This window comes from Chenopodium quinoa, unplaced genomic scaffold (genome assembly GCF_001683475.1).
Source record: "Chenopodium quinoa cultivar QQ74 unplaced genomic scaffold, ASM168347v1, whole genome shotgun sequence".
Taxonomy (NCBI): Eukaryota; Viridiplantae; Streptophyta; class Magnoliopsida; order Caryophyllales; family Amaranthaceae; genus Chenopodium; species Chenopodium quinoa.
The window spans coordinates 4,122,385-4,149,026 of record NW_018744151.1 but is presented as its reverse complement, the minus strand read 5'-3'; the positions used below and the strand labels follow the sequence as shown (position 1 = coordinate 4,149,026).

Here is a 26,642-nt window from a genome sequence, read left to right as displayed (position 1 = left end):
GTTCATACATTTCTTCAGAAATTTTCAACAAATTACTCGTCTCTGAAGTATTCTTCTCCAAAATCATACTACAATTGCAAAAAATTGAACAAAAATTAGGTTTCACACATAAAATCGCACTATAATTGTCATCGAAAAAAAATGAACAAAATTACTTACTCTTTAGATACATTTTGCTCCGATTTTGCAGTTTCTTCTTTCATGTTCTTCTCTGTAGTGGTTTTTTGCAAAATCGCACTACAATCGCAACAAAATGAACAAAATTAAGGTTTCACACATAAAATTGCACTACAATCTCAAAAAATGAACAAAACTAACGAAATTACTTACTCTTTTTTTTGTGATTGTTTAATTTCATCTCGAATATCAGACATTTGAAGCAATTATGAAGTGTTTTGAAGCAATTTTGCAATAATTTGAAGAGAATTTCGTTCCGATTCGACGGTGTTGATGAGAGAGAAATTCTAGAGAAATGAAGAAGATGGTTTTTAGAGAGAGAATAATTTGAAATGGATAGTTTTTTTTTTTTTAATAATATATATGTGGGGTAGGGGAAGTTATTTCTAATTTACTGTGGTTAGTGGGAGTGAGTGGGGGTAGTTACTGTAGTTTGTGGGGGTAGGGGAAAAACGCAAACGCTGCGTTTTGTAGGGGGTGTAGGTTATGGTACCTACACTAGGGTGTAGTGTATACTAATTACTAAAAAGCAAGTATTGGGCTCCTCTCATTATTTGGGCCAAGTTTGGGCATCTACGTGTAATATAGTATTCGTAACGGGAAAAATATTGTTTGTTACGAATACTTATTTATTCGTAACGGGCAAAATAGTGCTTCTTACGAATACATTATATTCGTAACGGACACTATTTTGCCCGTTACGAATAAATAAGTATTCGTAACGGACATTATTTTGCCCGTTACGAATAAATAAGTATTCGTAACGGACACTATTTTGTCTGTTACGAATATCTTAATCGTAACGGGCAAAGCTTTGCCCGTTACAAATAGGCTGTTACGAATGAGATTTTTTCCACTAGTGTTTTTAGAAAAATATATTTGCAAGATTCCCAAATTTTGAAGAAGCTAGACAACTTTTGACATAGAAAACTTTAGAGAGAAAATGATGAAGGCGTGTGAGTGGCTACATTTATGTTTGCTGATGAATTTTTATTAAGCCTCTTTTTTGTTGTAACAGAATGATCGTTAATTATCCATAATCACCTTTGAAATAATATATATACATAATATTAAGTTGTGAAAGTGTCCTCCTTCAATTCAATTTTTTTTCCCCGAAAAAATGTACGTGTAGTACGTATATTTTTATCGCACTTAAAAGTTATAAAAATCTGGCACACTATTATGATACGGGCAGAATATCTAAGTGAGTAAAACGTTCTCTATCGATCGATCTTCATACTCGATTGCAAGATTTAACCTTATATAATCATATATATTCAATTCCTCATCCCCTAACTCCTATTCAAATCTAAAAATATAATAAGACCAACCAATAAAACTTGTGGATTTCAGAGTGGTACACTACACAAACGAACCACGTACAATAATGTCGGCACATAACAATAGATCTTAAATCTGAATGCATGGCATGGGTGTGAACGTGTGTTACTGTGATCTACTCATTTATAATCTCCATTTTTTTGTTAGTTTGAACAGATCTAATAATTTCCATTTTTAATGTTGTATTTTTAAATTAGGTCGATGTAATGTAAAGAATTTATTGGTTAATTAACTTAAAGTGATATAGATTCTTCCGCATTTGCATGCCACACGTGCAACTACCAAGATAAGTGCAAGTTTCGTGGATTGCCCGTACTGTACTCTTATTCTTGTTTCCAATTTTCTCTCTTACAATCTCGAGGTACCACAGTTTTTTTTTTTTTTTTTTGGGAGAATGATTCTTCAATTATCCTTGGCTCCTTGCAAAAATAACACAAGATAATGGGGTTTTACCTAGCTCATAAAATAGGTTTTGTGCACAAATCTAAAGTCTTAAGGAATGAGAATAAAAAAAAATATGTAATCGAATGGCTTAAACAGTACTAATGAGCATTAAAGTGGTGATCTAAATCCGTAACTAAATCAATCTTTCATTACTATATATTGAACTTTGATTAAGAAAAATGAGATAATTTGCTAAATTGAAAAAGAAGAGATAAAAACATAACAGGTAGGGTGATCTTGCCAATTGTGTATATGATGCAATGCTAGCAAGTTTGATAAGGTGATCTTGCCTATTGCTAGATATTCATGGCCTCACTATCTACTACTTGTTGGAAGAGGGCAATATGATAAGCTAGGCAAGGAGGTCCTTTGCTTACTTAACTTATTTGAATGTCATCAAGTTTAGTTGGGAAAAGTTTTTGGATGTCGTATATACTGATCAATTTTACGAAATTAAATCACATCAATCCCAAATACGATTCATCGAGATGAAAAGACACAAAAAATACTTATACATATGGCTCATCATTAAGTAGATCTAGAAAACACACTCTTATCTTAATAATATCAAATACAATGACCCAAGTCTTTATGGTTTTTCTGCTTTCCCTTCACATCATGCTTAAAATTCTACTTATACTTTAATGCTTTCTGTTGATCAACTCCCATCTCACTAAAATTGTCTTATCAACCCATTAAACTCACAAAAAATGGTTAAATAGGACAATCTAGTGCGTGGGACAGATGAGATGGAGAATTTATTAATTAGAAGGCTTTTTTGAGTTCCCCCCCCCCCCCTTGCCTCACTTGTTGAGCCAACTAAAATGATTTCACACTATCTTGCGGTCTTACCGCCATATTCTATCAACTCTTTTTATAAACAAAAATCAACCACTAAAATAGAGATAGTATCATTAAAAAAAATTGATTATGTACCAAATTAGTCATTTTCAAAACACATAACAAGCATTATTATAGTACTTTAATATATTATTTACTTTTCATAAACCAACTTTTTGGACATCAAATCATGAGGTTGAGCTAGCTTTGAAAGGTTAGTCACTACAACATTAAACCGTTGAACTAACATGTCATTAGTTAAGTTAGTAGATGATTAGTAAGGGTGAACCACTTTGTTTCCTTGATGTGGGGACATTTTTGATAACTCCTCTCAACTTCTACTTAAGGAAGATGCTTTATTTTACATACCCAATTTAATTATTTCCACCACCCTATTATTCCAAATTAATATACCATGTTTGAAGGGCAAGTTTATTATTTTAATTGACCAACTACCATAATACTTTTATATAAATATGCTCCATCTTCCCTCTTTTTAAGGTCTTTTTATTTCTTCTCTTCTATGGAGGTACCTCTTCTATCCCAAGCTTTCTTATTATTATTATTATTATTATTATTATTATTATTATTATTATTATTATTATTATTATTATTATTATTATTATTATTATTATTATTATTATTATTTTTTTTTTTTTTTTTTTTTTTTTTTTTTTTTTTTTTTTTTAATAACAAAAACAAAACCTATTCATTTATTTCATCGATCTTCTAAGCATTTCTTTTCATAAATCTTATAGTACGTACACATACTGGTGTACGTACTAAAATGATTTCATAAAATTTATTATTTCCATCTGCTAATTTTATGGTCATAAACTTTTTACTCGTATTTTTTTAAATGGGTATAGTATTATTAACTTTAATTATTTGTATTTTTGGGTGCAGAATAGGGAAAGGGGAATAGGGTGGCCATTAGGGCTAGGGAGCATGTACATGAGACTAAGACTTGTGGAGGGTTTGCCAGTTTCTTCAACATCAGATCGTGCAAGATCATCCTTTTGTTTTCCTTCAAGCAGTTTTTCTTCCTTCTCTTCTTCCAATCTTGATACTGAGGTATTTCTTTCTTTTACTTATTGGTTTCATGGATTAGGAAGAGGGTGGACTATGAAAAAATTTTAAAAAAAAATTATATACCAAAAAATGTTAATTTTTATATATCTTTTACTAAAATCTGAATATCTAATACGAGTATTATTTTATACATAATGTAGATCTAAGTTTGTAGTGTTTCAATGATATGAGTAGTGATACTAGTGAATGAATCAACTTCAGATTTTAAAGTTCTAGTTTTGTCACTAGCTACCATACCCAAAAAAAAAAAAAAAAAAAAAGGGGTTTGCAAAATATTTTGTATGAAATTTAAAAACGTTACACAATATTTTCAATTTTTATGCTTTATTTTGCATATTTTTCATATACGTTTGGATCAAGTTAAATTTCTTCATGCTTAAGGATATGTAAAATAAAGTGGCACATTTTTTTAAAGAAAAAAGTACTACATAAACATAAAGAGTCATGAAGGACATCAATTAGTAACATCAATGATATTTGATTCTCAAAAATTCAACTAAATTAGCTAGTATTCCGTATCACGTAGTGGCAGTGTGGCACAATTACGTACTGTTACCACTGACTTGTGTATATCCTTTAGAAACACCAAGAAGTTTCAATAATGGTTATGAATCTTATGACTAATAAAGTGAAAATATATGGATTAATTCTTTGTTTAGACAAATACTCAATGAGAAAGTACAACACCAAAGTTATTAATCTCTAATTATTTAATTAAGAGGTTTATTATAATGCATGAAATAGTGGACAACTATGTTATATATTGTGCCAATTGTGGTAGCTTACAAACCAAATTTCAATGTCAAAGTATTTAAACTTATTATTATTAGACTTTCATGTTCAATCTTCTACATACTTCTTTAATCTTGGATCATTTTCACTAATATATATGCAATCAATTCAACCAATGCAAAGCAGTCAACAGCATCATTCTTCCAAGACAACAGCAAGTCCTTAGGCCGTATAATCGGAATTAGACCACGCAACAGTAGATCAGAGTTATACTCGTCAAGGAATACAGCCGTGGATCGATCCGAAACAACACATAGATTGTCTAACAGAAGTTGTTCAGAGCATGGAGATGAATTAGATATAGAAATGTGCGATGGGATTTGCATCCCTCTATGTTTATATGCTAAGGTGAACAAGAATAAAGACGGTTCAAAGCGATGAACTAACTTTTTAGTAGGAGAACACATAAACACATACATTTTCTTTCGTTTTTATAGATGAAATTTGATAAACATACTACCATTGTTTACATGCTTGGATTAAGTGTACAATGTATATGCAAACAAAAGAAATACATGATTCTTTTCCTTCATATTATACAAATTAATGTAACTAAAATTTTAACATGTAGCAGTGATTTGAGATCGATTTATTTTTATACTTTTGTATGCAGAGATTAACAAAAGGCATATTTACATATGTTTGTTTTTTTTTTTTTTTTTTTTTTTTTTTTTTTTTTTTTTGAGGAATACATATGTACTCTTAAGTTGAGCTTTGATTTCATAATTTAAAACTGTACTACGTATATTCAAATAAACTTTCAACCATTTTTTTTTTTTTTTTACCAATGTGTAATTAACGATATATATATAGTCAAATTAGTTTATTAAAGACAATGAAAAACCTAATGAGTAATGATACACCTTTTGAAAAATGAACTAACTGGCTATATCAAATAATACTACAATCAAACTACGTAGTATTATGAAAATGAATATTTACTAATTAGAGCCTTTTGGATCAAATGGCAAAATGGGGGAGAATTTGGGCTTGATCATGCCAATATTATGGTTTGGACTTTGGGCTAAAAGTGAGGGATCAAATTCAATTTGAATTGGGACAAATAGTCACCATATTGTAACCTAAAATGCACGTTAGTTCAAATGTTGAATTGAGTTTGCACACATAAAAGTCTAATAAATTCATTAGCATAATTATAGAAGTTAAGAATTTATGCAAATAAAATAAGCATCTGTTTATCCGGATTGACAACAAAAATGGTCTGCATTTAGTGGGTTTATTTTTTATTTTTATTTATTATTTTTTTTTTTGAAAAAAAGTAGCATTCTAGCATAGGCTTTATTATTATAATAAATCAATCTCCACTAAAATAGTGATATTTTGTGGGAAAGAACCAATACGGACTCGTTCAGCGTTACTACTAGAATCCCACCGAGCTATATCATAAACTCATGATGATACTATATCATGAACTCATAATGGTATTTCAAATTAAGCATAGAGGTCTTGTTTATTCAATGATTTATTTGTCAAATATACCATTTTAAAATCATTTCAATTTAATTTAAATCAGTCGATAAAACACAAGTGATGACCCTAATATGTTGGGTCGGGTTGGAATTTGGAAGAAGTGCAACTACACTCTTACTATAACACAATCACCCCAAAAGCCCACACAAAACGAGCTTTTCACCCAAAACACCAAGCGGATGTTGAAAATCAACCAAAAACCTCAGTACAACCCTCAATCTTCCTTCAACAATGGCTTCTTTCGCAGCGGCAAGGTCAATCCTCCGCTCATCTACCGCCGCACGATCCGCCGCCCCACGTTTCTCCGCCGCTGCAAAACCAAAATCCAACCCATTTTCTCCCTCCTCATTCAACCTCCCAAAGCAAAAGACTCTCTCTGCCCCTCGCATTTTCAGGTAACAATTCACTCATTTAATCTTGTCAAATTTGATTTTTTTAGCATACCCAGAAAGATTTACTGCATTAATTTGATTGATTAATTGTTTTTGTAATCTGGGGTTGTTGATTTTTAAGGTCTCCTGTTGAATTGAGCTGCTGTGTTGAATCGTTGATGCCGTATCACACTGCTACTGCCTCTGCGCTGCTCAACTCCATGCTTTCTGCTGCGCCCCGAAGCGCTGGTTGGACTCCTGAGGGTATGATTTCTTTCTCCTCTTATTTCATTCTTTATTTGAATTTCGGGTAATTTGTATGACAACATTTTTGGATGAGTTTTATTGGATTTGGGGTTCCCCTTTGATTAGTTGATATTGCTGTGTTTGGTTTCTGAATGTATGTGCATAATACTTGTATATGTGTTATTGGGGGGTCAAATCTTAGCTGAAGTGTTGGGGAAATGCCCAAATGATGTGATAGACATGCTGAGGAGCTAGTAACCAAGCCTTAATTTTGGGTTCGTGAACTAGAGTAATTTATTAGTGATCTCGATCATCAAGATGTGTGGAAATGTTTCTGAATTATAAGTAAACCAAAAGGTAGAACAAAATTGCAGCATTCAATGTAATGCTGGTATTGCTAATAGGCTGATGATGGATAAGGGTTTGGAGATACGATGATCAAGTAGTTGGCTAGATTGGGTTAGCTATTGGATTACTGGGTTCTAGTCAAAATGATGGAGCGTTGGACTCTGAGTTTTTTGATGTGATGCTGAGATCCAAATCTTTCATATGACTGACAGTTAATTTTGATCACCAATGTTTCACTTATAGTGATAGGAGTTAGTTTGCCATATCAACTAGGTCTTGTTCTTAGCTAGGCGAGGCTCCAGTCACCTACGGAAGGCGCGCGACTCGTGGGCCTCAAAGTGCCTTTGGTAAGGCGCGCCTTTGCGCCTCAAGGAAAATAACTAAGATTTAAGTCATAAATTAAAGAATGATGGACATTTTTTCAAATTCAGACTACCTTAGCTTTAAATATATCATTATTTAATTTATTATGAATCGTTTTAATTGGTATTAAGTACTATCAAAGTAAAAAATAATTTGAAATAAATATATAAATACATGCACCTTGCATACAAAAGGTGCGCGCCTTCGCCTTGCACCTTTTAAAACTAAGGTCTTGTTTGATTCGATTCATGTGTTCATACTTTAGTGTATGTTTTTTATTATTAAAAATTATACTTATGTAGGTCACCTTAACTCTACCATCTTTCTCTAAAGGAACCATACCCTCTTTGCTCTTGTAGGGAAAGACCAGACTAGATGAAGAGCAAGCTAGCACAGATGGGAAGACTCGTGGGGTTGAATATTGTGAGTTTTGTGCTGCTTAAGTAGTGGAGTGTAAAACATTGTTACAGATCAAGAAAATGAATGACTAATGTATACAATTTCATCTCAAATGGCAATTATCATTTTTTTTTTTTTGGAATTGTGTTATGTAAAGGTGTAGGTCAGGTTTTATAAGTGTTTCAATCACCTTTAGCTTGACCATGGATATACCTGATTCCTTCAATTTGGAGTTTTGTACCTTAAATCTAGAAAATAGGTCATTAACATTACTTGCATGAAGAATAATCTCTTTGCTAGCTGACTACATTTCTTTGTATAACACATTAAAATTCAAGAATAAGTGACAATTTGAGCTTGGCAAAATCATCATATATTATTTTTTACTAGAATGTAACCAAAATTTGTGTTTCCAACATTATAGATCTTGTGTCTTTAGGTAGTTTTTAGCAGATCATCATCACCCTGCTGATCGCAAACATATGAAAGCTCGAGCTTGTTGATTGTTAATCTTTATTGCAATATGATATAAGAGTCATACTAATACGTCATATGCATTCAGATTGCAATGATGATGTATGATGAATATCAGATGGTCGTGCAAATTATAATGTACATGGGCTTTGTGCATTGGTGATATGCTAAAGGTTTTCAAGGACATTCGGAGAAGCCAGAGCTATTTCATCTTTGTTTTCATGCTAAACTACAAACTAGATGATTCTCGATTCAATCATAAATTTTGGAATTTGTATCTCAGACTCTTTAGAATCTCTATTATACCCCCTTGTTTGGTTCATTGTCCTTTGGTTATTGTGCTATTTCTTACTGTTTCATTAATATTCATTGTTGCTGTTGTGATTTCTGTGTTGCAACTCTTTTTTTTTTCCCCAGCTAGTTCCCTTAGAAATGAAAATTAGCAGAATTATCGTAAAAGGCAGAGATGATATACTTGAACACAATGTGGTGAAAAAGTTTTTGTCATGCAGAATATTTCATTTGATTAGGAATTTAGGATCTTGCACATCAATGTATCCTTATTTCCCTCTGTGAACACATATGTGACTTCTTTTGGTTCACCCATAGATGTGGTTGATAGATACTGTCACTGATTTGGAGTTTGAGGTGAGAGTGGTGACAACTGAGAAGTAACTGCTATTGCTTTGAGGTTATATGTCTTGTTAAGGCCTTGGTGATTGGGATGATGATCAACACACGGAATTTGTTCATTACAAGTTATTCTACCCATATTATTTTCTTCTGGTATTTACATCAACGGATCAACCTAGTAATGAATCTGAGCTATTAAATAAGATGTGTGTTGAGCTGAATTATAGTTTTGATTTTGTTTTGACTGAGCTACTAGATGTAGATGTGTGTTGGGCTGAATTATCTGATTTGTCGTCTGTACATATTGCTTTTGTTTTTTTTTTTCTGGCTCATCCAAAGAAAAACTATCTGTTTCCTGGTACTTGGATAGGGCAGTGCAATTAAGCTTGTTTTTTAAATTAGGCTGGAATGGGAATGCATGGGCAAAACTAAGGAACTCTGTATCCTATGTACAAATGCTTATCTTTGAGAATATAATTAAATAATTAATCAGGGGAAGTTTGCATAGTTTCATTAATGGTAAAATTTTCTGGTTTGTAGCTTAGATTTATGGCTGTGTATTAGTGGGTTCTAGGTCAAGAGAATAGAAAGACAGGATGTCATTTGATACAGTCATCAAGGTTAATGTAGGATTCTTCAGTTTTAGATGAAGCATTAGGGAAATGACATGATCTAACAGATGTGAGATGACCTCAAAGGCTCAAACACAGGAGGTAGAATAATGCTTCCCTTCCCACAGATTGCTGCTATCTGTTGCATTAAGGAAAGAGTTTGCTTTGTAAATCTACTGCAGTATAGTGGAGGGTAGTATTGATTCTGAAAAAGAAAATACTTGGACATAGTATATGGAAAAGTTTGGTGCAAAAGGAAATGGAGACCACAAGAGGTATAATTCCTCTTAGCTAGCTTCTGTGTTTTGAGGTTTTGAAGGCATGCAAGCCTCACATGGACTATGTATTTCATGCATGGCTGCTAAATAGCTTTTGCTGGATTTTATCGTAAATCTTAAGTTCATTCTAGGATTAGAATCTAAAACTCTACTGTAAGAACTAAAATGTTCATTGTCATTTTTTGCCTTTATTTGTCTGAAATTATTAGAATATATCCTATTCCCTTGAAATTTGACTTGGGCTTTCCTCTGTTTAGGGCCCTGATCACACCTCCCTTGGCTTGTTCTGGATGTTAATCTTGTCAATCTGAATGCTGGTGTAACAATATAATTGTTAAATGACTTCCATATCGTAGTCCTTTTACTTTTTGGACCATGTAAGTGAGTATATTTTTTCTTTCATTGTAGATGGATGATTTTTGTGTTGGCATGGTGGTGAATTGGCCGTAATTTCTTTGGATTGTGATTTGGACTTTGTATACCAGCTACTAGAGGCATTCCATTTCATGAAATATAAAGGTTGCTGAAGCTATTTAACTTCTGAGCAGGTTAACTCCGTCTGCTTTGTTACTTATCTAAGAACATTTTGTGTCCAACCGAATAAAATTATTGTACAATATAATTCCTTGCTTCTGATTTGATTCAATTATGTTAATGAGTGTTTCAGACTGGGGTCTGAGGTCTATTATGTTCCACATTTTATTGTACACTAGGACATTAGACAGTATTAATTTTTCTGGCTGTCCAGGATTCAAGAAATGAAAATGCAGGCTAACTTTGATCATGTGTGAATGTGCTCTAAAATGATCTTTGACCTGGTCTAGAAAATTGCATATGTCTAGACTCTAGAGTAGAATTTATGCCGTTGGCTTAAACTAGTCCATTGTTATGTAAATTATGCCATTGGCTTAAACTGTGGTAACTGAGAGGGTATCAGTGAACTAGTGAAGAATGAAGAGTGTTCATGAGTTCAGAACCTAGAAATGTGTACTTGGCAACTGAACCAAAAAATAGTCCAGAACTTGGACTAAGGGCCTGTTCTGATACGATTATTTTTAGTTCAGCTCAGCTCTAATAAGTTAAGTTTAATTTAGTTCAGCTCAGCTCTAATAAGTTAAGTTCAGTTTATTTCAGCTCAGCTCTAATAAGTTCAGTTCAGTCCAGCTCTAATAAGTTCAGTTTAACTCAGTTCAGTCAATCAGAACAGGCCCTAAGACCTTTGGATTGGCGGTCCTAAATAACAAACTTATGTGATTATGTTTGCTTATATGTGGGTTTCACCATCTAATAAACACTTGGAGGGGAAGCCGGGAAGGGGGGTTGGCCGCTGGGGGCGTAAATTATCAGAAATCTGGTTTGATCAAGGTGTTTGGTGGGTTTGGATTGGAATATAGCCTTAAAATAACGCTTTTCAACACCGCAAACAGATTAGTTTCTTATGGTTCAGACCATTATCTCAATCTGATATGAGCATGGTGTTTTGCGGGTTTAAATCAGACTAAAACCTACTCCGTAAAATACAACATATTTCAACAATCACAACATAATAATCAATGTCAATCCTAGTGAAGTTTATAAAATTTCTTTTTAGAAAATAGGGGGAGTTAGGGCTGTTAGGCCATGTTTACCTGAGTAAAATAATTTGGATTTAGCAAAAATAATTTCAATTTAGTAAAAACAAGTTCAATAATTTTAGTTTAGTAAAAATATGATAATTTTAATTTAATAAAAATAATTTTACTTTAGTAATTTCAGTGTAGCAAAAATAAGGTAAAGGGAAAAATAAGGTAAAGGGAGGAGATCTTAATTAGTTAAATAATAGTTATATTATGCTATTTGTATTTGAAAATTGGAATAATAGGCGATATGGATACGTGTATCCTGCGAAGACTTTGAGCGGATAAGTGCATCCAAAAAAGGACTAATTGGCCACATTTAATTTATGTTTCCTAGTAGGTCTGAATTTTGATATTTATTAAGTCACCTAATTTTATTGAGGACAATCACGTTTGCACATTGTGAGGTTAAGACTCAAGAGAATGTAGTTGTGTAAATTACTCCATTTCTGTGAAATTGGGTCTTTATTGACCCACAAGTTAGAATTGGATCTTATCTGATGCAGAAATCAATGTTGTACTTCAATTCTAGAAGGTGAATGGTAGCCATTAACTTTTTTTTTTTTTGAAGCCATGGTAGCCATTAACTAATCATAATCAAATACTCGTACTACATGTGATTTTTTTTTTTTAAGTAAAAACTAGTTTGTGACTTGAACAATGCTTCGGGTTTATATTTAAACACAAAATGAAAAAATTACCTTACTTTTAGTTAAACTAGGTTAGATCTCGTGTCATACACGATTTTTTACTTTTCGTTACGGAGTATTAATTTAAAACTATATTTAAATATAAAAAATTATTTGGTCCATAATCTATTTTTATTTTATTTTATCTCAAATCAAGCAACTTTAACTATTATTTTTTAAAATATATATTCAAACTTTCTGCAATTTTTACTTAAAACAACTAGTGAGTAGCTCGCGCTTTGTTTTGGGTACCTCCGGGGGACTGGACTCCACCAAGGGGTTCGGTTCTTTCTCTCACGTAATTTCGCCCGCTCGTTCCACTTCCATGCCGGAGCAGTATGAGGATCGGTATCCCTGAGAGGAGCAAAGTGAAAAGGTAGGGATTTAGAGTTCCGTGCTCTAGGGCTTTGACTTATAATAAAGAAGGAGAACTTGGAAATCGCTGGAGAAATCTTTCCTAGGCTGCTTTCCACCGTTCAAACTATCCGCAATCCCAACCGGTTCTAGATATTCTGGAGGTGGAGACTTCTACCCCGGCCAAGCAACCAAAGCCGGGGACCTAGGTGAGAATAGTGAAAGAAAGAGAAGAAGCGGGGCTACTATTGTAGACGTGCAATCGATAATTTTTTTTAAGTCTTTTTAAAATTGTAGTTGTCATGGTCAAACTAAAATTAAGTTTTTTGTTTAGTATATTCTATTTAATTAAACCTTGTGGTTTGCACTTATATAATTTTTTTTACATTTTAATAACATATATATTTGATAATTGGCTAAGACGGTGAAATGGTTATTGTTGGTATACGAGGTGGAGGGTTGGATCCTCAAATGAATTGTTGGTATCCTTGAATCCTTGATAGCCCACATTTCCAAGTTCCAACATAGAAAAAGAGAGACGTGTCCTCCTAGCATAAGGGGAAACAATGATTTGTTTCATCAGAGAATAATATATACATGACTAATAAAAATAACTATCTATGAATTACATTACAAAGTTATAGATAACAAAATATTATTGCATAATATTTTATTTTTTTGACAACGACAAATCTCCAAAAAAACTAAACAATATAGCTATGTAAGTTGACTCTACAACTATTCGCTATGTTATGTGCCTTAGCAACCTGATCCTTCTCAACTTTCCATATGATGCAAGTTCTAAACCTTCGTCCCACATCTAAAAGATCTTGGACCGTCCACATCATCCGCATTTCCCTCCTCTTCGGTTGTTGGACTAGATTGACCAGTGCCAATGAGTCAGTGTATAAAAGAATCCTTTGGTACCCTTTCGCCTCCGCCCACTTTAGAGCATGTACACATGCCATAACTTCCGTTTGTAGAGAAGAGTATGCTTTGCCATAATGTCCTCCCCCTTCCATAAAGGCTGTCTGGTCTTTCGAGTATGCCCATCCTGATCCCGCTATTCTAGTCCGCTTTTGCCAAGAGCCATCAGCCATTATAGTCACTTCCAATCTAGCATCTGTGGGTATGTTATTTCTTCCTTTTCGGACCCAATGTTTATTCTTTGAAAACCCGGGGGCGCGCCGTTGTTATTGTTATCCTTTTTCCTTACATCCTCCCCTTCCTCCTTCGTTTTCCAAACTGAGAAATTATGCATCGCTGTATTATAGTTCCTGAACAGGTCCGCAAGATAACCACCCTGATTACTGAATACCCTCCCATTTCTAGTCAGCCAAAGACTCCAAAGAACGCCTATGAACATTCCTATTCGTTCACTCTTCTTTCCATCCTCGCTATGATAAAGCATGATATAATTCTGAATCCATTGTCCAAACGGAGTAGATTCGTCATTTTCAGACAAGATATTCAGGGAACAATTCTTCCAAGCATACCTCGCAAAAGAACACATCCTAAAAAGATGTTGTAGGTCTTCCTCTGTCGTACCACAAGAATCGCAATAGTCCTCAATTTCTATTCCTCTTTTGACTAGGTTCGACTTGACTGCCATCCCATTCATCACTAGCTTCCACAAAAACAAGCTCCATTTCGGTGGAATATTAAGCTTCCAAATTATCCTGCAAAATACATTGTCAGCTATAGCATCCTATTGCAAAGAAAAAGTACTCATTAGGAAAGCATATCCCGTTTTAACAGTGTAGTTGCCAGAGGGATACCCCCCCCAATAAAGCACATCCTTCTCCTCATTCGAAGGCAGCTCCATTTCCAAAATTTCCTGTGCGATACTCCACTCAAACCTTTCCCTTATGATTGTCGTATTCCAAGTTCTCGTATCTGGAGAGATCAAGTCCTTCACCCTTCCTGACCTAATCCCCCGTAGCAACTGATTTGATTTAAAGACCGGTGTTAATCCTTGTAACCATCCCATATTTCCAACCTTCACCATTACCTATCTTCCAATGATAACCTTTGACCACTTTATTCGCCACATTGAATAAACCCCGTCTACCCCAAGAAGTATTACCACGAAAACAAGTACTCGGCTCCCCCATACAAAGAGGGCATTCATGAATTGGATCAATACAATGAGCCACTAACAACTGAGGGTTACAATGCATACGTGTCACCTGCTTAAACAAAAGAGTATCGTTTAGATACACCATCGATCTTATACCTAGGCCACCCATGCCCTTTGGTCTTTGAATAATATCCCTTTTAACCCATTGCATTCCCTTGTCTCCTCTCGATCCCCACCAAAATCTAGCAATTAAAGAGTCAGTCCTATTCGTAATCGAGGCTGGCAACTTGAAGCATTTCATCACATGTGAAGGAATACTAATCAAAACAGTGTTTATCAAGATTAGTTTAACCGATTGTGACAAGTTGAGAGCCGCCCAAGAAAGAATTTGAGCCGCTACCTTGTCCACAAAGTACTTAAAGGCATTCATCTTCCTTGCTGTGAAGTCAATTGGCGCACCCAAGTGTCTATCCAAAACTTGGACTTGGCCAACACTCAAAATCGCCTTGAGATCCTCCACTTCTTCTACCTTTTCTAGTTTGCTAAATTTAACAAAAGATTTATTTAAATTCAATTGTTGCCCCGAAATGTCCCCAAATCTCTCAAGAATATTCACCACATTTGTGCAGGAGTCTGTGTTCGCATGAAAAAACACCATTGCATCATCTGCAAAAAACAAATGTGAAATAGAAGGCGACCGTCGTGTTACCCAAAGCCCTTTAATCATGTTGATATCTTCTGCCATTGAAAACATTCGAGATAGAACATCCATGCAGAATAAGAAAAGATACGGAGATAGGGGATCCCCCTGCCTCAAACCACACTCCGATTTAAACATCTCCGAAACTTGACCATTAATGAGTGTCTTGTATGAGACAGTGGAGATGCATTCTGAACCCATTGTATCCGAATTTCAGGAAAGCCATACGCCTTAAGAACCCGTAATAGAAAAGTCCAATTCACCCGGTCATAAGCCTTAGACATATCCAATTTAATCACTGCTTTAGTTAACTTCCCATTGCTTGTATTAACCAGATGCAACAACTCATGACTCAGCATCACATTATCCTCAATATATCTTCCTGGCATAAAAGCATGTTGACGTTCCGAAATTAGGCAAGGCAAGAGCGATTTCATTCTGTTAACCATGCATTTAGCTATGCATTTATAGATAGTGTTGCATAAGCTAATCGGTTGAAATTGTGATGCCAATTCTGGGCACTCCACCTTTGGAATCATAACAAGAAGTGAAGCATTAAATTCTTTTAAAAGATACCCCGTATTGAAAAAAGCTTGTACCGACTGTACAACTGAGTGGCCTACCTCCTCCCAGTGCTGATGGAAAAATTCTGCTATATAGCCATCCGGTCTTGGCGCCTTTAAATTGTGAATAGAGAACATTGCTTTTCGTATTTCTTGATACGAAAACGGACGAATTAAAGAAGATGCATCCTCAGGTGCTATAGAAGGAAGCTCCAGTTCCCGCAGTACCAAATCAACCTTTTCTTCGACAATATCCTTCGACTCCATCGGTGGATTATAAACTTCCCTCAAAGTGTCCCTTATCAGAATTTCCAAGTTTTCCTGTCCTTGCACCCAAACTTCCTCACTGTCCTCAAAGTGACAATCTCCCGCCGTTGTTTTCTTTGCTTCACTCTACCATACATCATTCTCGAAGAAATATCACCCTCCTTAATCCACCTATCCTTCATGCGTGGTTGCCAATACTTAAATTCTAAGCTACTCTGACTGATAGTCCCATTAATCGTTGTGACATAGCTATTACCCTACGCCAAAGTAGTGATATCATCTCCTTGGTCTAGGAGCTCAGTAGAGTACTTCCTCCAATTTATTCCCCACACTTTTTTATTATCCAAACACCATTTTTTGATTTTTTTCCCGCAACCATTTCGACCTTTGTTGAAACTTGTACATTACTGACCCCGAACACTGAATGTCCCATGCTTCACCAATAAAAGCCTTAATCTCCGGGAAAACCAAACACCATGTCTCAATTTGGTATGGTCTATTCGACTTAGTTAACTTAGTATCCAAGTCATAAATAATTGTTGCATGATCCGAAACCGTAATAGGTTCATGAATAATTTTCCCATCCGGAAAATCATTAAACCATTGTGAAGAAGAATAAGCCCTATCCAAACGCTCCATGATCAACTCCGCTCCTAATCTTTTGTTTGTCCAAGTGTAACGAGGCCCCGTAAAAGGAACCTCTAAAAGATTAGTTTGGAATCTCCAATCCAAAAACGCATCCAAACCCTTTATCAAAGATGCCCCCCCCTAATTTATCACTATAATACTCTAATTGGTTTATATCTCCCATAACCAATACATTCGGAGTATTAGAAATAAGTCTCGAAATTTCCTCCCAAACATTCGGTCTATCTTCGACTTTCGACGCTCCGTACAAAAACAAAATATGCCGACTACTTCCATTAATGTCCACAACATTACAAAAGATGAAATTTGAGGAAGAAGCAACACAAAAGACATTCCCCAAATACCAACTAAACAAGGCTAAGCCCCCCTTTGTCCCCTCCGAGTCTACTCCATAAGAAAAACTTGGAGTAAACTTTATTACTAAACTACTAACATCACTAAACAACATTTTAGTTTCGGAAATAAACATAAAAGTAGGCAACTTAGTAGCTAACAACCACACTAAATAAGGATGTGTAGGGGAAAGTGTGTCGTTTAAGCCCTTACAATTCCAAGTGATAACTCTCAATGATCACTAGGGGGTTGTTTCGGTGCAGCCACCTCACCAACAAACTCATCAGAATTTTCAGCATCATCCTTGTCTTCTCCACCCATCTCCACCTCTATATCACTATCAAATGCATGGAAGCTAGAGGTAACCTCCTCACTCCGTTGCTTCTTAATTGGACTAAAGTGACTTGAGGATGAAGACTGTTGTCTCTTCTTCCCCAAAATACCAGAGAGTGGGGGTTTGATGCGCACCCCCACTGCCTCGCCAAGTCAACATCACTAATGGCCTTAGATTTGAACTCAAAATTGCCATTCTTATCTCTTTGCCAAACATTAAATCCTCCCTTATCAGCCCATCGATTAAGAGATTTCAAGCGCTTCCGTTCCAACCATCCCAAATCATATGATGCCTCTCGCACCGAATCATTGTCACACGACTGCGATGGAGCTCTATCAATTGTACGTGGCCTTTTTGGAGAACTCCTCCTCTCATCTTCCATAAGCACATTCGACACATCAATTGAACGAATTGGTGACATTGGTGAGTTTGGTGGATCGTACTTCGTCATTGGCAGATGCACCAAATTTGTGGGAAAGGTGTTTGGCGAATCAGGGAGGTATAGCGATCTTGTAGCTGTCGGATAAATCCTCCTTGACGTTGCCCTGTATACAGTCATAGCTCGCAAGAATGCCCGTTCTGCTTCCACAAAATTCAGCTGATTATTATTTGAAAAATCAGCATAAGACATAGAATTTACCTCCTCATCGTTGTCTTCGATATTCAATTGAGGTTGCACGGTGTTCTGCTGCTGCTTAGTCGTTGGCTCAATTGGTTGCTCCGGACTCATGCTTATCTGTGCTATAAGCTGTCGGTGAAGATCTGGATCAAAGCCCACTGGATAAACTCCTATTGCACTCGACTCTTCATTAAACTGAACCGGCTCCAGCGGTGGAAAGACCCACTCAGAAATTCCCAAAGTCTGGAATAGAGTTCGAGGATTTTCAACACCTCTCCCCCTATTCACAGCTGCAGTCGAATAATATTGCATAATATTGTATAAAAAATAAATATCTTTGATTGTGTACAAATGGAATATACTTATCAAATAGGAAATGTATAATATTATTGTATTTTGTATTAAAAACTTTTCTATGAAGCTTTGACAAAAAAATAAAAAGTTAAAAAAAAAACCTTTTGGATGGAAAATTTTTAATTATGAAATGACATGTGTTATTCCTGTTTCGCCTTTAGTATAAAATTATAGATTAAATTCCGATTGGTTAAGTTAATTGATTGTGAATTTATGACATGACTCTAAGTCTCTTGAATTATGCAATTATGGTTTACAATTTCTTAAAAAAAAATCAAAACTATTTATGAATTTTTTTTTTACTTTAATGATGAATTCCAAATATTTTTGTTATTGATTCCATATGAGACTATTATTGGAAGGGAGGGAGTAATAAAACGTAAAAACAAAATTAGAAATCCTCAAATTCTCAAAAAAAAAAAAAAAAGAAAAAAAAAGAACGTAGGACCACAATGGCACAACATATAAACGCAAAACACACGCACAGCTTGAAAAACACATCACCCCGAATCTAAGCCTCCCTCTCGCATTCTAACACGCTCCCACCACCCACCACTCATTTTGTCAATTTTGCCGTTTACTAATCTCACTATTTTTATTAATTAACCAACATTTTTTTATCATTTATTACATACATCTTCCCCATAATTAATCATCTTTTCTTTCTATAAAAAAAGTTCGGTTTTTTCTCTGACATTTTTTCTGCCTTCCATTGACTCTCTCTTTCTCTCTCTTCAAAATCAAAGCTTTTCATCAATGGATTCTGAGTTTTGGACCACCCGTTTAGCCGCTGCAAAGCGGCAGTTTAATATGCAACACCACCATAATCACCAACTTCATCATAACTCTTCTCATCTTGGTTTGTTTGTTTGTTTCTTTTTTTTTTTTAATTAGTTTTTGTTGTTTCCTGTGTTTTAGATCTGAAAAAATGTATTTGTTGTTGTTAATTTGGTTGATGGTTTCTGGGTTTTTGTTGATTAATGATTTGATGAAATGGGTATGTTTTAGATCGGTTGAATATGGATGATTTTGAGATGGAAGATGAAATTCGACCCGATATTCCATGCCCGTATTGTTATGAAGAATTTGATATTGGTTCTCTTTGTACACATTTGGATGATGAACACTCTTGCGAGTCTCGAGCTACCGTATGTTTTCTCTCTCTTCACCTTTGTAATGTTAAGTTTTATGAGGTTTTGGTAAAATGGGATTTTAGATTTGTTTTTTTTTTATGTTTATATAATGGTAAAGATGAAAAGTTGGAAACTTTTGACATTTTGTTATAAATTTCTGCATTTTTGTTTATTTTATTTTATTGTATTTTGCATTTTTTGATGGGTTTATTTGGTTTTTATGATACATATGAGATATATTTTGATTATGTTATTGTTTCAATTTTTAATATTGGTGGTGGTGATAAATAGTTTATAATTAATGTTTAGAAAGTTTTATGATGGTGGAAGTTAGAATATATGTGCACCCACCTATGGATGTGGATTGATAGAACAGTTCATCAAATGTTTATGATGGAATTAAAGTGATGATCTATAGAATATGTTGGAGGTCAAATGGTCAATGCCCCTTTCCTACATTATAGGCTTGATGATTTGTGGGTTGAGGAATAGGTCGAGCCATGAAAGCAGAAGGAGTATGAGTTGGGTTAAACACTGATTAATCTGTGATAAGGGGGATAATAATGTGGAAAGCAATTGAGGAAGCTAACCTCTATGTTAAAGTTTGGTACCTTCCAAAGTGCAATAGTTTGTGCAATACAATTAACATTGATTGTAGTTGCAATTTTTGTGATAGTAACAGACTGAATTTTGTATCTTGGATTCCTATGTATCAATCAATCAAAGCCTTAATTGCATAAGTGAGATTGACTGCATGTACTAAAAGTGATTATTCCGTATAGTCATCCACAAAAATCTTTCCCTCTATCCGTTACGATCAAATGTCTTATTCTCATGCAATTCCACAAGCCTCTTATCCTTTCTAACTCCTTCTAAGTTCTAACTAAGTCATTTTCAGTCTCCCTCTCCCTCGTTTAACCCCTCCATGATCCTACTCTTCTACTCTTCGTATTGGTACACCCTTGGGTGTTCGTCTTACATGCCTCAACCAGGGAGGTGATTTTCCCTTAGTATGCAATGCTTGCAACACCCACTTTCTTGCAACACCTACACATTCATCTTAACATGTGCATTTCCTTAACCTCCATCTTTTTAATGTGCTCCTTCTTAGAAATCCAATATTTTGTACCATAGAGCAACATTGGTCTTGCGGTAGTCTTGTAGAATTTCCCTTTGAGCTGTAAAGGAATGTATCCTAGATTCCTTGTTGATTGAAAATCTTCCTAGTGAGATGTTGAGGACATATAAACTGTTTTGATTAGGATATGAGTTGACTACTGTGAAGGTATGGATAGGTTTTCTTTGATGAAGGGTATGTTATAGATAATTGGTTCAAAACATCAAACCAAGCCTACACAACATTGCCTTTTTACGGGGAGTTTGGTCACAAAGTGGTATGGATTTGCAAATTGCAATCAGGTTTGAAACTAAAATGGTATGGGATTGGAACTTATTTCTTAATTGTGTTAGGTTGTTGTCGGGAATGAATTTTTCCTTTTTATTTGTTACCTAGAGGTGTGGTACACCCACCTCCTCCCTTGAGTTTCTAAACTCCATACCTCGTAGGTTTGAGATATGGGTTTAGAAATAAGATTTTTTCTTAAACAAACATTAGGTATGGGTTCTGCTCATTCTAATCTCATACCTCATTCCTAAGTCTAATGTGTAATATTTGGAATAGCCCACTTGGGTTACTAAGGTTTAGTCTGTGAAGGTTGTTCTACAAGACTTTCAATGGTATTCTTTTAGTCAATATTGGTTGATGAATGTTCCGTGAAAATGTGCTGTTGGCGGGCCAAACAAATTGATATAAGTGGCACTACTTGAGGATTTGGAGTGAATAAGTTCAGGGAGCTCAATCTTACTTGCTGAAACTCAAACATTTTGATGAAATTACCAATTGTTATTTGGTGGAGTGGCCTAATAGGTTATTTGTGGTGTTTATTTGTATATCCGTAATTGTTCAAATAGGCTCCTAGTATTTGGGATGGGCCTGCTTTAGATGAATATAATTATGTAACAATTTTGTTGAGTTATAGAAAACATTTAATCAAGCGACAAGCTTGATTGAAGAAATGATAAGCAAGCTCCTCTTATAATGTGACGTGGATAATAAAAGCTATTTTATTTACAAACGGTTTCATTATGATTTATTCATGTTAGCCGAGCCCAAATCAGTTTGGGACTAAGGCTTTTTTGTTGCTGTTGTTGGCTCGCTATAGTGTGTTATAGGCTCATATAACTAAATATTGGAATACTATGTACTTTTTAGCTAGAAAGTATTGTAGCTTTAAAAAATTGATGCGTTGAGCCAAGCTATAATACCTTGTAGCTTAGCATTAGGGATGCTCTTTAGCTAGTTTGGGCGTTATGCTGCAATATCCTTTGATGACTTCTTCCCATTTCTTGTCCACTTGCATGTGACCAATCGAGGGCCATTTGCTACATCAGTACATCTTGTTCTTGGTCTCAATGCTTGTTTTGCAACTTAATTGTTTACAGTAAACTTGCATGCCCCTAATTTATATTGAAGGTGTTCTAAGATAAATTACTTTGTTCCAACAACGCATATATATATTTATTTTAACGAGAAATTTGTGTGTTTGTTTGCCAATTCTTCAGGTTTGCCCAATATGCTCTGTTAAAGTTACACGAGATATGCTAAGTCATATCACGTTGCAGCATGCACATTTATTTAAGATCCAAAGACGTCGTAGATTGCGTAAAGTTGCAATTCCAAATAGCCAAGCACTGTCCCTGCTTGGCCGAGACCTTCGTGAAGCTCACCTACAAGTGCTTCTAGGAGGAGGTGGATTTCGATCAAGTAGTACAAATGCCTCTAATGCTGCAAATGATCCATTCCTTTCATCACTTATCTTAAACTTCCCTGGATCAGAAGTTGATGAACTTACTAAGTCCGTGGCATCCAGCATTGAGGATACAACTTCGAAAAATACCTCAACAGATCGTTATTGGAAACCAAGGTACTTGGAATTTTCCTCAAATTTTGCTGTTCTTTTATTAACAAACCAGTCAAAATTAGAACATCTTTCAAATTGATGTTCATTTTGAAATTGTTATTGGATATAAAGAAGACCTTGTGTTTGGCATCATGCATAGACACTAGAATATTGACCAGAAGTAAAATTTTAGACTCCGACGCTATCATGAGCCTAAACAATCAACTACTAGATTCATTGCCATTCATTTTTGTATCCAATTTGTCTTTATATCCAACATCAAACTCCTTGTATAGATCTGTTATTGTGGCAGTTTTCTGTATGTGTAAAAGTCTATCGTTAATCGATTCAATGTTTAAATTGACTTCAATAATTCAAAAAAATTGAACAGTTCAGTAAAACAAGTGGCAGAAATTCCTGATTAATACAACATAGTACCTCTCTCCTAAACTCTTCTTTGATGTTGAATTTTAATACAACATTGGCCTAGCCTCACATGCACAGAGAATAGCTTATCTATGGACTCAACAAAACACTTGAAAATATGAGGAAAGAACAATTGACATTTTATGAGGAAACAAAGCAAGTCGATCTAAATTGCTTGTGGGTATTTGTAAATTGTAATGTATAAAGCATGCGAAAAGATTTTTACACATAAACATGCTTCATGAATGTTTTTGTTCCCACACCTTGGCTGGGTTGACAGTTGGATTTTGGATATGTACTCGTACATAGCACGTGTCAGATGTTATGGAATAGTAATGATGCAAGGTTATTATTTGAGGAACCTAATTTGTAAAATTTAATTGCTCAGTTCTATAGCTAATATCCCTCTCTCTTTGTATATTATTGCAGTTTTGATTCTTCATTAAGTTCTGAAGAAAAAGAGAAGAGGATACATCAGGCAGCTGGTAGAGCTGGCTTTGTACAAGATCTTATTCTCTGCACCCTCCTGGGCGATTAGTGGAGTGCCTGGTTATCAAAATAAAGGTAACTGAGATTTCGAGTAGCTCAATGAGTGTATATTGGAGGGATTAATTGTAATATTTCTGCTGTTGCTGGCTTCTAGAATCCTCACGTGATGAGATTCTATGCAGTTGCTTAACCGAGCTAGTGCTTACATCAAAACATCCCTTCAGAAAAAAAGAAAAAATAAATCTCAGGTACATTTTAAAGAAACAAGGCTTTCATGGCTTTAGTTTCTCCGTTTGCAATTTGCTTTTATTCCTGCTGCTAGTTTGTGGGTATTAGCACGGAGGAAGATTGACATGTACTTGTAAATGTTGAAAGGTGTAACAGCCTTCCCCGTGCAAAATTGGAGGCTGTGCCTGCTTGTTTGCGTTTTCTTTTGCTTCCTTGGGAAAAAGAAGGGATCATAGGTTTTGCACCTTCGCTTGTATAACAATTGCTAATTGACTTGTTCTTTCATCCGTTCATAACAGAAATGTAACTTTAAATTGTTGTAATCTTATCAAATCAGACTTTGTTATAGTGCTTATCAAAGCATAACAGTGTAAATCATACATGCTGAAGCATTTCCATCTTGATAGTGTAATTTGAATTAATAATGCGATGACTAAATCCTAGTAGAACTGACATAGTTGTGTTTAGAACCATGTGTATCTTATTAAGTCTCAAATGTGGCATGGTCAGACTCTTTATGGAATAAAAAGATTTTGGTACTCTTTGCAATAAAAGGTTTAGTTGGCTACATTAGCTGCAGAGTTGAGCTAAACTAAATTGTTTATGAGAGAAGGAAAATAGGAACTGAACTGAACTGAAATTAAGCTGAAGAGAACAGGAGTCTGTTCACATATACTGGTTTGATTGGAGCTGAACTAAACTAAACTAAATTGAATAGAGTTGAAATGAATATTTTATGGGAGAAGGAAATTAGGAGCTAAACTGAAGTGAAATTAAGCTGAAGTGAACAGGCTCCTTAGTACTTCATGTATTTCTTTAGACTTCTATAGACATGAACTTGACTTGACATTATAAACAAGCTTGTAAAAGTGTAGTTACCTTCACATTATAGGAAGTTGATAGATGTTTCAGAATATTCAAAAAAAAAAAAAAAAAGTCTAATTTGTAAGTTATAACTAACACATTACTTAAAACATCGTAATCATAGTGTGTTAATAATTGAGAAAAGCTAAAACAATATATACTACGACCTACGAGTAATAGAATTTAGAGAAGTTGTACCTAATTTTTACTTATTATTTAAATACGGTTTACATTCATTAACATATTGTGTCCCGATAATTTAGGTTGATATTTCTAGTAGTCCATTACATAAGTTCTTAATTTGCATTAAAAAAAACATTAGTACTTAATAGTTGGAGTACTTTAGATAAGAATATAAAAAGAGTCATTTTTGCCATTATTGAAGACTTGGAAGAATAACAAACATTATTGGAAAAAAAATTGGTTAGTAATGTTGGCGGGCGTATATAATTATTGATGGCTGTGAGGGTGAGTGGTGAGGGATAAGGACGGTTCGGTGCGGTTATTGTTTGTTTGGCGGCACCGAACATGTTTCCAACTTTCTATGTTTTACAAACTACTCAATTCATTGGTGGGGGCTGCTATGTGGCTAACTTTGTATTTAGGAAACTTTTTATAACTCATATCTTTTCTTCTTTATTTTAGGGGTAAGGGGTGGGCTCCACCTTAATTTCCTATCACAGGAATATCAAGGGGGTATTACCCACGTGAATTGCTAAACATCGCCCGCAAATCTCCACATAAAGCCCACAAAATTAGAGTGAAATGACACTTTTGCCCTCAAAGTAAAAAACACAATTTCTTCTCTCTATTCTCTACTTCCACTTTCTCTCTCTAAAAAACTTTCCGAGCGATGTCGAGGCGGCCCGGCAAGGAAGTGGCGGCACCGGCGGCGGGTGGACAGCGGTTTTCCGGCGAGAAGGTATTTTTATTAATTTTGTTTTTAAAAAATAAAAAAAAAAAGTTCGGAGGCGGTGGCGGCGCCAAGGCCAGACGCCACCACCACGGCGGAGGCGCCTAGCCCAGACGCCGTGACGGTGGCGGCGGCGCCTAGCCCAGACGCCACCACCACGGCACCAGCGTCTGGCCAATGCGCCGCCGCCGTGGTAGTGGCGTCTGGGCTAGGCGCCGCCGCCACCGTCACGGCGTCTGGCCTAGGCGCCTCGTTATATATTTTTTTTTTAATTTTTTTTTGGTTTTAAATTTGAAATTTTATTTTCGAAAATAATTTTTTTTTTTTGGTTTTAAATTTTAAATTTTATTTTTCTGATTTTTTTTTATTTTTTTTGTTGCTTTTTTTTTAAAAAATTTTATGTTCCTCTTTTTTTTTTTTTAATTTTATGTTCTTGTTTATTGTTTTTGTTTTTTTTTTTTGAATTTGTTTTTTTACTTAAAAAAATTTTTGATGTTCTTCTTTTTTTAAGTTTTTATAATTATAAAAAACAAATCAAAAAAAAAAACAAAAACAAACAAACAAACAAAAAAAAAATTCAAAACAAAAAAAAAAGAAAAAAAAAAGAGAAATTAAATTAAAAAAAAAAAAAATTTTAAAGCAGCCCCGTGGCGCCTGGCCAGGACGCCGGAGCCACGGTGGAGGCGCCTGGCTAGGACGTCGCCGCCATGGTGGCAGCGTCCTGGCCAGGCGCCCCGGCCGTGGCTCCGGCGTCCTGGCCACGCGCCACTCCCATGGGTGAGGCTTCCCCACCAGGCGTCTATGCCACGGTGGCGGCGTCCTGGCTAGGCGCCACAACCACGGCATGGCCTTCTCGGCTAGGCGCCAGCCACCATTTCGTCCTTACGATACGTTACTAACCTCGTTTTCCGGCGACGATGGCGACTCTCCGGTGCATATCACCGCCAACGACGTCTCTTCGGTGATCCACATTTTTTTAGTGCGAAAAATTTGTTTTCGGTTAAAATTATAAAAAGGGCAAATTTGTCAAAAAATTATAAAATGCGGGCTTTATGTAGTAATTTGTGGGCGATGTTTAACAAATCCCATTACCCACAGGGGAGGGGGGATATGAGCCTCGAACCCGGGTCACTACCACGGGCGGGAACTGAAGCTTAGCTCATAATGTGACT

At 35.3% G+C, this 26,642-nt stretch overlaps 4 protein-coding genes across 14 annotated transcripts; 3 read left to right on the top strand and 1 right to left on the bottom strand.

Annotated features, from left to right (window-relative positions):
• Positions 1-3,175: 3,175 nt before the first annotated feature.
• LOC110693664 lies at positions 3,176-5,229 on the top strand. The gene is made up of 3 exons (XM_021870814.1): positions 3,176-3,331; positions 3,709-3,876; positions 4,813-5,229. The coding sequence occupies exons 1-3, from the start codon at positions 3,326-3,328 to the stop codon at positions 5,065-5,067; spliced, it is 429 nt and encodes a 142-aa protein (XP_021726506.1). The 5' UTR covers positions 3,176-3,325; the 3' UTR covers positions 5,068-5,229.
• A 1,079-nt stretch (positions 5,230-6,308) lies between these two features.
• LOC110693665 (protein NUCLEAR FUSION DEFECTIVE 6, chloroplastic/mitochondrial-like) lies at positions 6,309-10,684 on the top strand. 6 transcript variants are annotated; one of them, XM_021870817.1, is made up of 4 exons: positions 6,311-6,572; positions 6,691-6,812; positions 7,865-7,928; positions 10,309-10,684. In XM_021870817.1, exons 1-3 carry the CDS (start codon positions 6,409-6,411, stop codon positions 7,882-7,884), a joined length of 306 nt encoding a protein of 101 aa, XP_021726509.1. In that variant the 5' UTR covers positions 6,311-6,408; the 3' UTR covers positions 7,885-7,928; positions 10,309-10,684. The 6 variants fall into 6 exon arrangements, with proteins under 6 accessions (XP_021726513.1, XP_021726511.1, XP_021726512.1 ...); XM_021870818.1 differs by lacking the exon at positions 10,309-10,684 and adding an exon at positions 10,158-10,301; XM_021870816.1 differs by lacking the exon at positions 10,309-10,684 and adding an exon at positions 8,467-8,764.
• Positions 10,685-13,664: 2,980 nt separating this feature from the next.
• LOC110693417 lies at positions 13,665-15,384 on the bottom strand. Its single transcript, XM_021870537.1, has 3 exons — positions 14,571-15,384; positions 14,355-14,482; positions 13,665-14,267 (listed from the first exon to the last, which is right to left on the bottom strand). Exons 1-3 carry the CDS (start codon positions 15,382-15,384, stop codon positions 13,665-13,667), a joined length of 1,545 nt encoding a protein of 514 aa, XP_021726229.1.
• A 3,705-nt stretch (positions 15,385-19,089) lies between these two features.
• On the top strand, positions 19,090-24,160 carry LOC110693662 (protein DEHYDRATION-INDUCED 19 homolog 4-like). Of its 6 annotated transcripts, none has more exons than XR_002505647.1 (6): positions 19,090-19,316; positions 19,466-19,605; positions 22,213-22,574; positions 23,406-23,540; positions 23,648-23,713; positions 23,841-24,160. XR_002505647.1 is itself a non-coding variant. In XM_021870813.1 (5 exons), the coding sequence occupies exons 1-4, from the start codon at positions 19,214-19,216 to the stop codon at positions 23,512-23,514; spliced, it is 714 nt and encodes a 237-aa protein (XP_021726505.1). In that variant the 5' UTR covers positions 19,090-19,213; the 3' UTR covers positions 23,515-23,540; positions 23,648-24,160. The 6 variants fall into 6 exon arrangements, 3 of the variants coding, with proteins under 3 accessions (XP_021726505.1, XP_021726504.1, XP_021726503.1); XR_002505646.1 differs by having other exon boundaries at positions 23,620-23,713; positions 23,841-24,146; XR_002505645.1 differs by having other exon boundaries at positions 23,406-23,713.
• The last annotated feature ends 2,482 nt before the right edge of the window (positions 24,161-26,642 follow it).